Source organism: Quercus robur, chromosome 2 (genome assembly GCF_932294415.1).
Source record: "Quercus robur chromosome 2, dhQueRobu3.1, whole genome shotgun sequence".
NCBI lineage: Eukaryota > Viridiplantae > Streptophyta > Magnoliopsida > Fagales > Fagaceae > Quercus > Quercus robur.
In genome coordinates, this window is record NC_065535.1 from 64,879,817 (window position 1) to 64,898,367 (window position 18,551).

At 36.0% G+C, this 18,551-nt stretch overlaps 2 protein-coding genes across 10 annotated transcripts; both read left to right on the forward strand.

Moving 5' to 3' along the window:
* Positions 1–161: 161 nt before the first annotated feature.
* Positions 162–17,310, forward strand: LOC126714489 (UPF0496 protein At3g19330-like). Of its 4 annotated transcripts, XR_007651614.1 has the most exons (4): positions 162–1,414; positions 1,746–1,954; positions 2,282–2,385; positions 2,947–3,502. XR_007651614.1 is itself a non-coding variant. In XM_050414652.1 (3 exons), exons 1-2 carry the CDS (start codon positions 184–186, stop codon positions 2,362–2,364), a joined length of 1,314 nt encoding a protein of 437 aa, XP_050270609.1. In that variant the 5' UTR covers positions 162–183; the 3' UTR covers positions 2,365–2,385; positions 2,947–3,502. The 4 variants fall into 4 exon arrangements, 1 of the variants encoding a protein (XP_050270609.1); XR_007651613.1 differs by lacking the exons at positions 1,746–1,954; positions 2,947–3,502 and adding an exon at positions 16,353–17,310 and having other exon boundaries at positions 2,282–2,576; XR_007651615.1 differs by lacking the exon at positions 2,947–3,502 and having other exon boundaries at positions 2,282–2,492.
* Positions 13,867–17,310, forward strand: LOC126714490 (UPF0496 protein At3g19330). Of its 6 annotated transcripts, none has more exons than XR_007651616.1 (4): positions 13,867–14,178; positions 14,266–15,195; positions 15,512–15,729; positions 16,058–17,310. XR_007651616.1 is itself a non-coding variant. In XM_050414654.1 (4 exons), the coding sequence occupies exons 1-3, from the start codon at positions 14,028–14,030 to the stop codon at positions 16,138–16,140; spliced, it is 1,164 nt and encodes a 387-aa protein (XP_050270611.1). In that variant the 5' UTR covers positions 13,869–14,027; the 3' UTR covers positions 16,141–16,161; positions 16,586–17,310. The 6 variants fall into 6 exon arrangements, 5 of the variants coding, with proteins under 5 accessions (XP_050270611.1, XP_050270612.1, XP_050270613.1 ...); XM_050414654.1 differs by lacking the exon at positions 15,512–15,729 and having other exon boundaries at positions 13,869–14,178; positions 16,058–16,161; positions 16,586–17,310; XM_050414655.1 differs by lacking the exon at positions 15,512–15,729 and having other exon boundaries at positions 13,869–14,178; positions 16,058–16,161; positions 16,712–17,310.
* Positions 17,311–18,551: the final 1,241 nt, after the last annotated feature.

The window sequence follows — 18,551 nt, forward strand, 5'->3', positions numbered from 1 at the left end:
TATGGTTTAGATAACTTAGATCCTTGAACCTTTTCTGAGCAATTTCTGATTTTTTGACTTTGTGACTTGTGAGAGAAGTAGAGAACGATACGTATCATGATTTAGTAGTTGTATCTTGCATGTAGTCCACGGTCAAGACTGAAGAAGAGGCCTAGTCAAAAACCCTATCTCTGCTTTCTTCTTATGGCAATTGAGAATTGGGAATCAAATTCAATAGTACCCAAATCCACAATCAAGATACCAAAAATGCTTCAGTGTCTCTCACTCAAATCATCATCATCATCATCATCATCATCATCATCAAAAACTTCCTCTGCTGCACCACCGGCACCACCGCCGCCGCAGAACTCTCAAGATAAGCTTAATCTGCATCAAGTTTTCTCAACGCACACCACCTGTTTGTCTAAATGCGCTAACCGGTTTTTTCGTTTTTGGTGTACAGGGAATTCCACGGAGGCCGTCTCACCTCAACCCTCACCCACTAACATCAACTTCAGTCGCGAATACACCCGCACTGTCCAAACCAATTCCTTCAGCTTAATGCGTTCCAAAATTCATCATTTGCAATCACAATTACACGAACAAAACGGTGAGATTCACCACCACAGCCACAGCCACAGCCACAACCATGACCATTACCAGTTACTATTAGCAGAGTTACTTGACCCCAACAAAGAATGCGTAGAAGAGGCACTTAGTCATGCCAAGGCTAGCCCCTTCACCACTCTTGTCAAAGACTACTTTGATCATAGCGAAAACACCACCACTCTCTGCCTTCTCTTACACTTTAGTGTCATTCGCGCACGTGACCTTTATACTCCTCTTCAAACCCTCCTTGAAGATCTTAATCTAGAGTCTTCCCTCTCCCACTCCCAATGCAATCACATCTTCAACTTATTAGTTGAATTTGATCGCCTGGACAACCCTTTTCCATCCCCTGACTCTCACAACTTCAACCAAATGCGCCAATGCTATTCCGAGCTCAAACCACAGCTTGCTCGCCGCCTCCGCAAATCCTGCTCTAGAATTCACCTCATCCGCCATGCCACAACTGGGTCTGCCTTCTGTTTCATCTGCACTGCTGATGGAGTTGATCACAAAGAAGTTGCTGGTGTAGCGCAGCTTGAGGCTGCTACTAGGGGCACTTTTAAATTGGACGAGGAGCTTGTCACCATTAAGTGCCTCGTTGATAGTATCATAGGTGCAATTGACAATCACAAGTCCCTCATTCGCATTGCATTGGAGAGGGGCAACGAAAAGCATCCCATACAAGAGGTGATGAAACGCCTCCAAATAGACCAAGTCAGTTTCCAGCGCAAGCTTGAAGAGCTTGAGGAACATATAAACCGATGCTTTATCACCATCAATAGGGCCCGAGCTCTGCTCCTCCAGGAGATCTATCGTCATCAATCTTGTAATTCCCGATGACCCTTTTGCTCACATGAATATTTTTATTTTGTTGTCAATGTGTATATTTTGTTTTGAGTAACATTCTTGCTTATCCTGATAAACAAATAGAGGATTGACTCCCTCTTATGATTTCTGATTGTACTACAACGGCTCTAAAGTTGCCAATCCTTGATCATTTGTGATTATAGGTGTTTTAGCTTCACTTCAAAGTTCAAACGCATGAACAATGACACTGAATCATTCTTCATGAAACATTCTCTTTTTTTATCTTCTATTGAATCGTATATGTTGTGTAGAAGCTGATTTTTTTTTTTTTTTTTTTCTTGAGGAATTAGAGGTCCTTTGTGATGTGATGTGATCATGTTGCTTTGGGGCAATTTCATGTGCAACTCTGTCTTTGGCTAGAATTGTGTCCATCAGTTGTAGTAGTGTGCAATATTAGCAAAAGACTCTAGCCCTCTTGCTTTCAATGGCGGCTAGTGATTCTTAGTATTTAAAAGGTGGGTGTGGCACTGCTCAATCTCCCGTGGATCAGTGAACCAAGGTTTGAATCCCCCCTTCCTCATTTTTTATAAGCACATTTATGGTATTTAAAGGTGGGTATGCCATGATTATGTAAATTTAATTACCAAAAAAAGTACACCTAATTTGGTTTTGTGTTTGATAAGAAGTTGGAAATTCTTAGCTTCCCTCAAATGACATAAAAATATTAGAGAAATTGAATTTCATGAGCTCTGTGGGCCATTATAATGACATAACAAGATAATTTCATGTTGGTTGTATTCAACTGTTACAGTGAAAATGATTTTTGTTTAGTGCTTGATTTTGGGTTGGTTTCCCTGTTGCTGGTACTAATAGTTTCTATTGGCAGCAATGTTGAGAGATTGCAGGCATAGACAAGGAGCTGACTTAGCTACTAACTCTCATGAAATATTTGTATACAGTCCAGGCTGAAGCTTCAACTGTGGCTTTAAGGTTACTCTCTTGAACAGAAAAGTCTATTATTCCATCTATATTTTATTTTCTCGTTTGAACCTTTTCATTGATTGACTAATTAATGGAATAAAATTATTAGAAACAAATTAGTTTTTTCCCCCTCAAGCAGGGTAAGGCTAGAATCCTTTAACACTTCGACTTCATAGTCAACATTGATGATCTTCGTAGAGGTTATGCTTTGTGTATTCCAAGATTTCAATCATTTTGTGTATACTTTGGTGGAGTTTTTACACATTCCATGATGAAGTTCATTGTGAATTCTGTAGTTGCATTGCTATATAAAACTGTATTTTAGCACTTCCTATCTTATTCTTTTTGAAGTGGGTAGACTAACAGTCTATCCATGCCTGCGTAGCCAAGAAATCTCCACCATGCTTATCACGCTAATGAATAATTTTGCAGTGACACAATCACAAAGTCTGAAATGTGACATCTTCTCAACTACTAGTTGTATAACTTACAAACTTATCTAAGAAAACAAATGTCCCCCCCCCCCCCCCCCCCCCTTCTCTCTCTCTCTCTCTCTCTCTCTGTCTGAAGGTGCAAAACTGTCAAGAGATTCTAGTGATATTTTCAACTTCATTGATCTGGGAATGGCTTTATACCATTATCTGGTCTCTGTGTCCTTGTATTGGGAGACAACCAACCATGAGCCTATGTGATTACTGAACACAATCAGATACTTGATAGAAGATATCGCCAACAACACTCACAAAGGAAGATGCCCAATTGTGATCTCGAACAAAATCAGATACTTCAAATATCAAAGTGAGTTGTGGCTATGACCCAAAGAATGGAGGATTTCAAGATATCAGGCCGACAAGAATCTTGGAGGAAGATAACAATTTGCCCTATTTGTGACCTTGGAAGATGGCTATTATGAGCTATGAGATGAAAGAGATCTGTTTTGCATCAAAGATGTTAACTCTGAATTTAATGAATTATTGATCTTTCATTAGAGATATCCAAGTTTTTGTAAGGTTATAAAGAACAGCTTCATTATTTTAAAATGATAACAATGTGTTTGAGACTGTTGTTAACCATTATTGTAAATTTAGAAGTGAAAGCTGGGGGCTGTTCGCTGACCCACTAGTCAGATTTTGGTTTTATTTTAAATTTTGTTTTCTGTTTGGTTATTGGTTGCAATTTGTTTGGGGTGGATGGTTCTTTATCAATGATGCTGATTTCTTCTTGAAGAGAGAGATAATAAATTTGAAAAGGTTGCATAAGATTGAAGGAGGGTGATATATCACGAAGTGATTAAGGTGGTTTCAACTTTCAAGTGTCACAATTTCATTGTAATCCTTGGAAATAATCTGAAGTGGTTTCTCACTGCCCCTTTTTAATTTTCTACGCAATGGGATGGTCATTTCCTAAGTTCCTTCCAAATCTCCTCTCCTGTTGTACGCGGTAAACTTAAAGACCTACCCTTCGTTAAAATATAATCTTTTTGTATTATTTGAGGCTTGAAACCTCTAATTTTCGAAAGAGCCACTAGAAAGAGTCAAAGCTGAAGACTTTTTGAAATTTTATATTCATAATATTTCCACCACAAATTCTAGCTAGTGGATTGTTATTGTGGGCAACAAAGTAATTTTGATTGTGGATTAAAATTAGAACCAGTAACAGTTTACCATCTAAGATCTTTTTTGAAAATATTATAGACGTAACACTTCTCTTAAAAAAATAGGAAAAATTAATAATAATAATAATAATAATAATAATAATAATAAGATTTTGATGTGTCATGGGCTCATAGCTATCTTATGTTAGTTTTGAAGTTATTGCCATCTAAAATTTTATGTTAAACTACAAAGTTTATTCTCCAACCATTGGAAAATGCTCAACTTGATCTCTTAAATATTAATTGTATGATTTGTATCAATTTAGCACTACAGTTTTCAAAATCAAGTAAAATGCCATCCTTAATCTTCACTTCATTTAAATTTTAACAAAATTAATAGTTGGAATTGAGATGATTTATAAATTTTACAATTTCCTTAATAACCTTTTAATGTGTACTTCGAGTTAATTTTGTTCAATTTTAAGTGATTATGAAATTTTAGTTTTTTTTTTTTGATAAATAAAATCTTAGAATAAAAATTGCTTTGATTTTGAATGTTTAGGGACTAAATTTACACAAGTATATTTGAAAACTAAATTGACACAATCAATAATCGATAGAGTAATTTTCTTAGTAGGTATGATAGATTTTAAAACCTATATTATCTGTTCCATAATGATTTTTCTTTACCAACAAGTTAAGAGACCAATAATTTTTATTTTATTTTGTGTACCGGATTTAAATCCCTTATTTTAGGAAAAAAAATTTTATCAATTTAATTAATTGAAACCACGATTGAAGGGCCTTTTTTTTGGAGAAAATGTTAGAAATTTTATTCACAAAACTTAAAAAAAGGGGAATGTACATCATTTGTTGAAGCAACAACAAAGCAAGAAGGGGTATGTTATCCAAACAAACATTAACGTTACAACAGGACCCGTTTGCCATCAATCTAGCCACTCTATTCCCATCTCTATGCACAAAAGCAAACTCCAAGCAACAATAGTTATAAGAAGCAACTAGATCTCTTCAAGCAGGTGACTATACAAGACTGTTGGGTAGTGGCCATATTACATGATTCAAACAAACTCAAGATCATTAACTTTGAAAAGAAAAACAACTCTTAAGGAAAATTAAAAAAAAAAAAAAATATATATATATATATATATATATATATATATTAGAAAGAAGAAAAGACAAAGAACAAAATTGTGAAGAAAAATGAATCCAAAAGAAACAAAATGGAATCAAGAAGTTCTGTAATTGCTAGAGGGAATTGAATGATCATAGTTTGTACACATCAATAAGATAAGAAACTCTTCAAATCGCTACTTAGAATGAGAGATATTCTTGAAAAGAGGTGACTTTGATAAGAATTTTTGGTAAAATAGACATGCTAACTGAAATTAAGAAATAGGAATGACAACAAGACAGGCATGGAGCATTTTTTTTATTCCTTGCCCACGCCCCACACTAGCTTTGAGGCAAGGTTTTTTCCCCACCTCATTCTAACAGGTGAGTACCCATCTTGCCACATAATTTTTTTTTACATATACAATTTATTAAAAGTTTGAATACATTAAATGAAACTCATAAAACATTTAAAAAAAAAAAAACAAGTTATAATATTACAAAACATTCTCAAAACATAACAATACAATGATTCAGGTATTACGAAACACAAAAACAATTCAACATAACAATACAACAATTTAAATATATAAACAATTTAAATCTTAAAACATAAAAGTATAAATTCAACAATACATTAAAAAAAAATCATAAATTTAAAGTTTGAAAGCTAAAAAAGCATATATATATATATGCATACTACCTTATAAAAAAAATCCTATAAAAATACTTTTTAATTGTTTAAATATAGACGAGATGAGTATGGGGGAAAATATTAATCCCAATCCCCATCCCATTTGTTATGCGAGGCGGGTAAAATCCATTCAATAAGGGCAAGTGAGACAGGTACCCACAAGGGCAGGTTTAAGCTCTCAACCTATTGAAAAAGAGGAAATTCAAAACAAGGGTTCAAATCCTCCCAATTATTGAAATTCATTTTTACAAAAACATATATAAAAAATTAAATTTATAAAAAAAAAAAAAAATAAAAAAAAAAAAGAAAAAAAGAAAAAAGAAGAAGCTAGGGGGACCGTTTCACACACACCAAAGGCCCACTCATACAATTTTTTTTTTTTTTTTGAAGAACCCACTCATACAATTTGGATTTCAAAGTTGAAATACAAAAAAAGAAAAAGAAAAAGCCCAAAAGCCTAAGAAAATTAGAAGTTCAATAGAACACACCCACCGCAAACACCCTTTCCAAATAACCTTACTATGGTAATAATTTCTTTAGTTTCCCGGTTTTGAAATAATATGTGAAACTAGCATCTCAAGTTTCTAAAACTAGAGATCCAATTAGAACTTGAGCTTTTAAAATTCGTTTTGCCCGGTTTGTTATTACACTTACGTGGACAAATTTTTCAGGTGGACGAGATTTAGCCACGTAGAAATCGAGTTTATAAGACTCGAAATCTGCACAATATATCAATCTAACATTTTCAAACACTCTCTCTCAATTCAAACACTCTCTCACTCAGTCTCTCAAACACTCTCACTCAAACACCCAAATCAGTCATCCTTAACCCCTCGGCATGCAACAAAAATCACCCTCACCCTCAAACACTCTCTTTTTCCTCACAATTGGCTTCAGACTTGAAAATCCCATACCTTGAAAATCCCTTTTCCTCACAATCAGCTTCATCCTCACCCATACCTTGAAAATCCCTTTTGCCCCTACCAACAGAAATTCAGATTTTTTCAAGTTTGAAGGTATGTTTTTCTTATAAAAATTTGAGCTTTTTAAATAATTATTCCATCTAGGTTTAGCCCAAGTGTCCGTGTTTGATAATTTCCCTTGTTAGTGCTTTAGTTTTTCTTGTTAGTGTAAGATTTAAGTTAGACGGATTAAATAAAGAGATACTTCGAATTTTAAATAAGTTTTGAATGTCCAAATCTCATTTAAAAGATGATTTCTAAACTAAACTATTTTCCGAAAATAATTGAGTTTCAATGTAAGTTTTCTAAAAAGGTTCTTGTTCTTTAAGTTTGTTTAAAACCAAGTGATTTCAAAGTCATATTCTTATTTTTCAAATGGTATTTAAGATGTTTCTTTTAGCAAATTGGGTTTTCAAACTTACTCAAGAATTGTAAAAATATTTATATAAACTCTTCAGTTCTTATTCATTTCCTAAGAGAGTCAAGCATCCTTTGATTTATGTTCAATTCGATATTGTGACCTTCGATATGCCTCTGTATTTGGAATAATTGTTAATATCAAGTAAATTATTATATTTTGTATAAACTTTACTTTTGTGATATGTGACTCAAAAATAAGTGTTTTTTTAGAATTGATCAGATATATCAGATATGTGTAAATCCGCTCACAGGATTGTATGTGAGAATATGTGTTGATCCCTCACCAACAGGGGTTAGATGTTGGTATCCGTTCACAGGATTGTATGTGAGAATATGTGATGTGTATATGAGACACTATGCTCTGATCAATTATGTGTATGTGTTTTCTAATGATTTTAATATGTGATTTCAATTATATTAAGTGATCCATTATATGTTTTGGAAAAAATTATTTTTGATATCATTGAATGAGTTTGTGAAAAATCAAAATACTCGTGCCTGGCTTGACTCTATTCTGTTGTATATTCTGTATAATTACTTATTGGATATATGGCTCACCCCATCAATTACTATTTTTTTAGATTAAAGTGTAGTTGGGAATTTAGAACCTTTGGATCGCTTTATAAGGTGCAAGGTAGGGCACGGAAGTTGTAGGCGATTTCAGTATTACTTGAAGACTTATAGAATTTTAGCTACTTTTATTTTGTAATTCATGTTTTATATAGTGGAGATTATTTCCTATTTGTGGAGTTTAGATTTTTGTAAGAGGTTTTTAAGAGTATTGTTTCTTTGGAGTATTAATTTATTTTGGATTAATTATGTTTATAGAGTTATATAAGTTTAGCAGGTTAGTCATGCATCCGAATTCATGTTCCATGGATTTGGGTCATGACAAATTTTCTTTCAAAAGCAAGAAAAAAGTACTTTCAAACCTCTTTAACAAACCTCTTTTTTAAGGTTCACCAATTTTGCGTTTTTTAACCCTCGTGTAATGTTTGGGCGAGGGAGGAGGCTGCAGGGCATCATCCTTAGGCTCATCATTATGCTGCAAAGACATTAGATGCATACAATCAATATTCGGTGTAATGATAAGAATAAAGTGAACTACAAAATATATATCATTACAAGCAAATTAATGTTATCATACCATAGAACTACCTCGATGTCCTATTTTGTGTCCACCTGTCTCACAAGTGGGTGCTCTTCTAGTGCGTTGCAATCTACCTCGTGGGGGTGATGGCTGATGAGGGGGATGCTCGGCCAATACACCTCTATGTGGCTGTAGAGTGTCAATCCCATCCGGAGGTCCTAGAGGGTCGGATAAGGATGAGGTAGGTGGGTAATGATGCCCTGTATAGAGGCCAGGAATGGGTGCGCTAGAGCTAGTGGGTGGGTATGAGCATGTCTCGAGGAGAATAGGAGGGGTCAAATTTTGATCAATACCGAGATCAAAATTAGGTTGCGAAGGTGGGGTGGGTGAAGGGACCTCGAGTTGAGGAGATGCATCTACCAAGGGTGGAGGGACCTCAGACTAAGGAGATGCATCTGAGATGGGTGGAAGGATCTCGGGCTGAGGAGATGCGTACGGGATGGGTGCAAGTATCTCAGGACAAGTTACAACCCGAGGGGTTGTTGCACGCTGACCACGGCCCCTACCTGCACTTGTGCTTGGGCTTGTTGTAGCAGGCCGACCACAGCCCCTAGTTGCACTTGTGCTTGGGCTTGCAATAGCTCGCCGACCACGGGTCGGTGTACTTACGGGTGCTGCGCTTGTACTTGAGGTTGCAATAGCTACTGATTCAGTCTCATGCCCATTGTTTGCCTACCCATTTGCTGCAAGACCACCACCAAGCCTAGCCACATTATTTAGGACGCACCGGACATGGTTGTGTTCTCGGCTTCCTACAGGAAGCATCTCCAACAGCGCTAAATGGCTTTCAATCTGAAACAGAGAAAGAACCAGTATAATCAGATTTGAGACATTTATGTATCAATTATAAAATGGATAATATAGTACTTATTAATCTACTCAAATACTCAACTAAGAACTAAAAGTTTTATTAGAATACTATATATAACAGAAAGTCTTTTTCATTAGATGTTAGTCAGATCAAACCAAATTTGCTGAAAAAAGAAATCAATTGATTCTACGTTCATACATGTACTGAAGAAAAAACAACCCAGGTAATAAAATCTAATTAGAACACATTACCATCATATCTAATTTAGCGCTGTTGCGGTCAACATACTTTCAAATGACTAGACGGTACTAGCGGTAATAGGCATGATCGCGGGGCATCTCACTAATCTGAAGAGGTGCATGGCAAAGTCATTGTTGTCTCATATCCCATGTAAGGATATACGGTCCATGCTCCTCTTTCCAATTCTTTTCCACCTTCCCACGCCAGTCTATTCTATACAGTCTATCATCGTACACAACATGGTCAGGTCGTTCCTGCACCAACCCAAACTGTCGAAGGACACGATTTTGGGTGGTATGTCTCTACCATGCAAAAACACACAAGTGGCACCCTTGCCGTCCACGTATCCCTCCCTGCAACGCAGAAGTCATGAAGGTGGCTGAAGTCTACCTCATATGGCTGCCACATAATCTACAATAGAAACAAAAAACAATTATCTTAACATCTTATTGACATGATCACAAGGGAGAATACATAGATAAAGGGAAAAACAAAAATTAAAGTAGAAGATATTTTAAAGCAATGATTTTAACATATTCTTAAGGAAAATTAACATAACCAAACAGGATTTTTGTATATTATTACCTGGTCCGGCTGCATTCTAACTAATTGTTCACGATAGTGGATCAACGCGATGCCGGATGGCCTACTCTTCGAGCTTGGCACCTGTACCCACCTACAATTATGAGCGAATAACATAAGATAAGATAATAACACTTACTTACTAAGAAAAGTACATTGCATAACACACTAAATATCAAGAAAATACTTACTTAAATGCAAGTGGAGCTTTTGGCCATAGGCCATAATCACATCCAGGCAGGGGCTCTATCCTCGAGCACAAGAATGGCAATCTCGCCCATGGCCAATACTGGACCAATTGCAACACCCCACCAATCTGCGATGCCTCTTTATCGCTTACCCGGCACAACTCTCTGTACAACCATGCCAGGCAACCACTACCCCAACTATACTGTGGCGGATCATGAAGGTTCCACAAGAACTCCAAGAACATCAGATGCACCCTATCTCCCAACTTGTCCAAGAAAAGCTTATCCCCTAGTAACGCTAAAATATAGCACCAGGCATACTGATGTATCTGAATCTCCATTGCATCATGAGGCAGTGGCTTTGCAATGACATCAACATGGTAGTTGATGAGAATTCTTTGGCCCACCAAAGTTTTGTTGTCATTCACCAAAGTAAACCAAGCAACTCCATGCACAGTTGCCTCCAATCCCCATCCACCATAGCAGTCAACCCAACCAAGACCTCACCATTTATAGGAAGTCCGAAAATGACCTCCACATCTTGTAGGGTGATTCACATCTCACCATGTGAAAGATGGAACGTATAAGTCTCCGGCCGTCATCGCTCAACTAGGGCCGATATTAGGCAATGATCTATCTCTTTGGAAGGGGCCCTAAACAATCCTTCTAGCCTTAGCAACTTGATAATGTCAATCGCCCGATTATCTCACATTGTTATGTTTGCCATCTCCTTAGCACGACCACGGCACGTAAGTGGGCCCGGGTCCTACAAAATCGATAAAAATTATAACGGTTATTAGAACTAGATATACAACTTTGAAACAACTTGCTAAAAGTCAAAGGCAACGTAAAAATTAAAGCGGTTGTTAGAACTAGATATTTCACCTCGCCATTCCAAATGTCCTCTAATCGATGATATCATTGTCGTGTCAACAAGAATCATCTTCTAGACCAAGGCGCACGATCTCTGGCTCCTCATCAATCCGAGGCTCCATACTGCAAAGAGTGCTACTGTGAGATCGTTAATAGTGTGAGGGCAAAGGAATGTTATTCTACATGCAAGGAAAATCTATACTGAAGAGCAGCTTATTGGCATTATTTAAAAAAGGATGCTAAATGAATGGAAAGCAAGAAGAAGTACATCTATAACTCAGGATTAAATAGAGTACTTTGCTGTAATTGGGGATTCAATCCAACCTTGATCTTTTCTGTTCCTATGTTTACCTATTCATTTGAGTTAAGCTAAATGGTATTGAGTTTGTACACTAAAGATTCATTGTTGAACACTAAAGATTCATGTTGGTGTTTTTTTTTTTTTTTTTTTTTTTTTTTTTTTTTCAGTGAGAATCATGTTGGGTTTGTGTAAAACTAAGTCTTTACAAAAAATTTCTCAAGAAAAAAAAATGGTCTTTACCAAAAAAGTTTCTAAAAAGAAAAAGAAAAAAGGCCTTTACCAAAAATCAAGTGGAAAGAAGAATGAGCATCCAGTGATTTCGTAATAGGCTTCTGTGCAAGAATGCAACTATAAACTAGCAAACTGTCTAGTTCTTCCATCAAACAGTACTTTATGATAATTATTGTGTAAAGATTCTAGGAAAATAATTATTTAATTTTATAAAAGCAAATAGCACAACTTTCCAACCAGAAAACCTACTGATTATTCTATGAAGCATTACCTTGTTTTATATATGTAAGTAAAGAGAAATTAAATGAAGCACTACCTTTTAAGCAACTTTCAAAAAGTTTCAGACAAAAAGATACTTTTAGATTTTATGTCTGGTTCCGGTTGAAGTTTTAGAAATACAACTATAAATGAAACCACCTTCATTCCTTGGAGGACTTGAAATTTGAAAAACTACCAACATACTCTTATTCTTGAGAACAGAAAATGGAGTGAAAAATTGTTCATATTCATTTCTCAAAAATACAAATCTTCCATTCTATTGTTTGCATTCTTCTAACAATCACCAGTTTTTGAATGCATAAAAATCATATCAGCACAAAGTACATATGGAATTGGCACTAAAGTTTGTTTACAAAACTAGGTTACTTCTACAAAAAGTCCCAAAACTATCAGCTTCATCCATTCGTGTATGTTGTATCAAGTGCAAGCTAAAAGCTCTTTTTCAAAAATAAAACCTGTGTACTTACAAAATTTAGGAAATTGTGTATTAAATCAAAATCCCCACCAAAATTCAGAAATTTTCAAATGACAAACTACACTCACTCTCCTATCAATTAAACTTTGCAAACAACCACCAACTATTATTTACTATAGCATTAATTGGAACCAAAAAAGCACCATACAAGAACAACGAAGTTAAGCCACATTGACTTGTAAAGGCAAAGAGAAAAAGAGAGAGAAGAGGAAATTGAGTAGAAATAAAGTATTCAAATCTAGACAATAACAATTACACACATTTTATCAAAAAAAAAATTAGACATGTAAACCATGTCTTTTTGTGCCTTACTCAATGATGTCTTGAACAATAATATTCTCTAGATTTTACAGCCAACTTTTAGCCAGTGGTATGGTCATCAGGTAGGGTTTTCTCGAAAACCAAACATGAATCACCAAAACCCAAAAAGATCCGAAATTGAAAAACGAAAATCCATCCTTAGCACAATTTAGGATCTATTAATTATTCTATTTTCTAACAATAGGTTTTGCAACAAGTTTCTATAAATTAATTAATCTAACAACAAGTTTCACAACATCTTCTATTAATCAACTAGTTTAACAATAGGAAATAAGCATAGCAGCATGGCTCATATTTGTTACTTATATCCCAGTCCAGGAATAGATCAGCAAAAGACATGAAACAACAACCAGACCAATAATCTAAAAAATTGTTGCTCCACTCTTCTTTACATTATAAACTGCATTTTCATACCATGAAAGACCATCAAACATCAACAATGTTTGCCTCAAAAGTGAATCAAAGTTCCAAAATGCCATCTTTGAATCAAATCCAAAAATGGGTACTTGGGTTTCCTTGAAATAACACATTTTATTTATTTATTTATTTTTTTAATTCTAACAATCACATAAAAACTAATGTCATTGCCAAAACATAACCATATTCTTAGAACACCCAAAAAAAAAAAAAAAAAAAAAACCCAAAAAGATCCAAAATTGAAAAACGAAAAACCCTAGGTCACATCATGAAATTCCAAAATCTAAAATTGGAGAAAGAGAGAGAGAGACAGAGGAATCTAAGAACCAAAAACAACAATGTATTGAGTAGAGAGAGAGAGTACCTTCGGCACGGTGGGCTACGATTGCTTGAGCGTGAGTACCTTTGTGACAATGGGCTACGATTTTGCTTCAGCACTAGGCTATGATTGCTTAAGAGTGAGTGAGTGAGTTTGAGAATGAGTTTGAGAGTTTGAGTGAGTTCGTGTTTCTGTGTTTGAACTTTGAAGATTTTGTAATGAGCCATTTGAAAGTGCTGTGGTTTTGTGATTTGGGTAAAAGTGTGCAGATTTCGAGTCTTATACACTCGATTTCTACGTGACTCCACGTAGAAAATTTGTCCGCGTAAGGGTATCACAAAAATAGTGAACTCGAACTTTTCTCGAGCTTTAAAAACTCGAGTTCTAATTAAATTTCGAGTTTTATAAACTTGAGATGCTAATTTCACATATACTTTCAAAACCGAACATCTAAGGAAATTATTAGAATATTAATGTTATTTGGAAAGGGGGTTCTAATTTAGATCCTTGAACCTTTTCTGAGCTATTTCTGATTTTTTGACTTCGTGACTTGTGAGAGAAGTAGAGAAGGATAGTATCATGATGTAGTAGTTGTATCTTGTATGTAGTCCACGGTCAAGACTGAAGAAGAGGCCTAGTCAAAAACCCTATCTATGCTTTCTTATGGCAATTGAGAATTGGGAATCAAATTCAATAGCACCCAAATCCACCATCAAGATACCAAAAATGCTTCAGTGTCTCTCCCTCAAATCATCATCATCATCAACAAATTCCTCTGCTCCACCGCGGCCACCGCCGCCGCAGAATTCTCACGGTAAGCTTAATCTGCATCAATTTTTCTCACCGCGCACCACCTGTTTGTCTAAATGCGCTAACCGGTTTTTTCGTTTTTGGTGTACAGGGAATTCCACGGAGGCCGTCTCACCTCAACCCTCACCCACCAACATCAACTTCAGTCGCGAATACACCCTCACTGTCCAAACCAATTCCTTCAGCTCAATGCGTTCCAAAATTCATCATTTGCAATCACAATTACCCGAACAAAACGGTGAGATTCACCACCACAGCCACAGCTTACTTGACCCCAACAAAGAATGCGTAGAAGAGGCACTTCTTCGTGCCAAGACTAGCCCCTTCACCACTCGTGTCAAAGACTACTTTGATCATAGCGAAAACACCACCACTCTGTGCCTTCTCTTACACCTTAGTGTCATTCGCGCACGTGCCCTTTACTCTCCTCTTCAAACCCTCCTTGAAGTCCTTAATCTAGACTCTTCCCTCTCCCAATCCCAATGCGATCACATCTTCAACTTATTAGTTGATTTTGATCGCCTCGACAACCCTTTTCCTTCCCCTGACTCTCACAACTTCAACCAAATGCACCAATGCTATTCCGATCTCAAACCACAGCTTGATCGCCGCCTCCGCAAATCCTGCTCTAGAATTCGCCTCATCCGCCACGCCACAACTGGGCCTGCCCTCTGTTTCATCTGCACTGCTGCTGGAGTTGATTACAGAGAAGTTGCCGGTATAGCGCAGCTTGAGGCTGCTACTAGGGGCACTTATAAATTGGACGAGCACCTTGTCACCATTAACTGCCTCGTTGATCGTATCAGAGATGCAGTTGACAATCACAAGTTCCTCATTCGCTTTGTATTGGAGAGGGGCAACGAAAAGCATCCCATACAAATGGTGATGAAACGCCTCCAAATAGACCAAGTCAGTATCCAGCACACGCTTGAAATTCTTGAGGAACATATAAACCTATGCTTTATCACCATCAATAGGGCCAGAGCTCTGCTCCTCCAGGAGATCTATCGTCATCAATCTTGTAATTCCCGATGACCCTTTTGCTCACATGAATATTTTTATTTTGTTGTCAATGTATATATTTTGTTTTGGGTAACATTCTTGCTAATCCTTATAAATAAATAGAGGATTGACTCTCTCTTATGATTTCTGATTGTACTACAACGGCTCTATAGTTGCCAATCCTTGATCATTTGTGATTACAGGTGTTTTTAGCTTCATGAACAATGACACTGAATCATTCTTCATGAAACATTCTCTTTTTTTATCTTCTATTGAATCGTATATGTTGTGTAGAAGCTGATTTGTTTTTTTTTTTTTTTTTTTTGAGGAAGTAGAGGTCCTTTGTGATGTGATTTGATCATGTTGCTTTGGGGCAATTTCATGTGCAACTCTTTGTCTTTGGCTAGAATTGCGTCCATCAGTTGTATTAGTGTGTAATATTAGCGAAAGACTTTAGCCCTCTTGCTTAAAATTCAATGGCGGCTAGTGATTCTTAGTATTTAAAAGGTGGGTGTGGCACTGCTCAATCTCCCCTGTGGATCAGAGAACCAAGGTTTGAATCCCCCCTTCCCCATTTTTTATAAGCACATATATGATATTTAAAGGTGGGTATGGCATGATTATGTAAATTTACTTACCAAAAAAAAGTACATCTAATTTGGTTTTGTGTTTGATAAGAAGTTGGAAATTCTCAGCTTCCCTCAAATGACATAAAAATATTAGAGAAGTTGAATTTCATGAACTCTGTGGGCCATTATAATGACATAACAAGATAATTTCATGTTGGTAGTATTCAACTGTTACAGTGAAATTGGTGGTTGTTTTGTGCTTGGTTTTGGGTTGGTTTCCCTGTTGCTGGTACTAATAGTTTCTATGGGCAGCAATGTCAAGAGATTGCAGGCACAGACAAGGAGCTGACTTAGCTACTAACTCTCACGAAAACTTTGTATACAGTACGGGCTGAAGCTTCAACTGTGGCTTTAAGGTTACTCTCTTGAACAGAAATGTCTTTTATTCCATCTATATTGCAGTTGCTTGTTTGAACCTTTTCATTGATTGACTAATTAATGGAATAAAATTATTAGAAACAAATTAGTTTTTCCCCCCTCAAGCAGGGTAAGACTAGAATTCTTTAACACTTCAACTTCATAGTCAACATTGATGATCTTCGTAGAGGTTATGCTTTGTGTATTCCAAGATTTCAATTATTTTGTGTATACTTTGGTGGAGTTTTTGCACATTCCATGATAAAGTTCATTGTGAATTCTGTAGTTGCATTGCTATATGGAACTGTATTTTAGTACTTCCTATCTTCTTCTTTTTTGAAGTGGGTATACTTACAGTCTATCCATGCATGTGTAGCCAAGAAATCTCCACCATGCTTATCACGCTAATGAATAATTTTGCAGTGACACAATCACAAAGTCTGAAATGTGACATCTTCTCAACTACTAGTTGTATAACTTATAAACTTATCTAAGAAAACAAATGTCCTTGCCCCCTTCCCCCTCCCACCCCCCTCTCTCTTTATGAAGGTACAAAACTGTAGAGGATTCTAGTGATATTTTCAACTTCATTGATCTGAGAATGGCTTCATACCATTATCTGATCTGTGTGTCCTTATATTGGGAGACAATCAACTATGAGCCTATCTGATTACAGAACACAATCAGATACTTGATAGAAGATATCAGGCCAACAACACTCACGAAGGAAGATGCCCAATTGTGACTTCAAACAAATTCAGATACTTCAAATATCGAAGTGAGTTGTGGCTATGACACAAAGAATGGAGGATATTAAGATATCAGGCCAACAAGAATCTTGGAGGAAGATACCAATTTGCCCTATTTGTGACCTTGGAAGATGGCTATTATGAGCTATGAGATGAAAGAGATCTGTTTTGCATCAAAGATGTTAACTCCGAATTTAATGAATTATTGATCTTTCATAAGAGATATCCAAGTTTTTGTAAGGTTATAAAGAACAGCTTCATTATTTTAAAATGATAACAATGCGTTTGAGACTGTTGTTAACCAATATTTGTAAATTTAGAAGTGAAAGCTGGGGGCTGTTCACTGACTCACTAGTCAGATTTTAGTTTTATTTTAATTGTGATTTCTGTTTGGTTATTGGTTGCAATTTGTTTGGGGTGGATGGTTCTTTATCAAGGATGCTGATTTCTTCTTGAGGAGAAAGATAATAAATTAGAAAAGGTTGCATGAGAGTGAAGGAGGATGATATATCACGAAGTGTCGAAGTGATAAAGGTGGTTTCAACTTTCAAGTGTCACAATTTCATTGTAATCCTTGGAAATAATCTCAAGTGGTTTCTCCTGTTGTACGCGATAAACTTAAAGACCTTCCCGTCGTTAAAATATAATCTTTTTGTATTATTTGAGGCTTGAAACCTCTAATTTTCGAAAGAGCCACAACAAAGAGTCAAAGGTGAAGACTTATTCTTTAGTCAAATTCTTTTTGGTAAAACTTGGGTGCTCCCAAGAAGATGACTATTCCACAATAATAATACTTATTAGTCTTTGATATGTCTGCCATAGCTATCTTGGGTTGGTTTCTCACTCTGTCCCTTTTTACTTTTCTATCGCAATGGGATGGTCATTTCCTAAGTTCCTTCCAAATCTCCTCTCCTGTTGTACGCGGTAAACTTAAAGACCTTTCCTTCGTTAAAATATAATCTTTTTGTATTATTTGAGGCTTGAAACCTCTAATTTTCGAAAGAGCCACAACAAAGAGACAAAGGTGAAGACTTTTTCTTTAGTCAAATTCTTTTTGGTAAAACTTGGGTGCTCCCAAGAAGATGACTATTCCACAATAATAATAATACTTATTAGTCTTTGATATGTGTGCCATAGCTACCTTGGGTTGGTTTAGAAGTTAGTGGCAATTTAGATACCGCTTATTGTTGAAAATTGAAAACACTGTAATAAAATAATATTTAAATGTGTGAATAGTACCGTTGAACTCAGTTTTAAAGTTATTTTTGCAAGAAAAAAAGTACTTGCAGGTCCAGTGAACAGTGTACGGAACCCACTAAAAAACGCATAGTGCAACACAAACGCAAACATTGAGGAAAAAACGTTGTATCCAAACTAACACTTATTGTCATCTAGGCAATGGAAAGTTGGAAACAGCTTATTTAGGTGAGTCTGAAATTGAAAATTTTTTGTTGAAAGTGTTAGAAAAAAAATTAAAGACTAACTGAATAATACAATGAAAAATAGTTCCAAAAAGTGCAATGGGACTCATGAATAATACCAAAAATAAGCTAAAAACTCAAATAAGCTGAAACTTATAAGCTCAAGCCAAATGGGCTTTAAATCTCTCAAAGATCATTTTAAAAAAAGAAATGTTATAT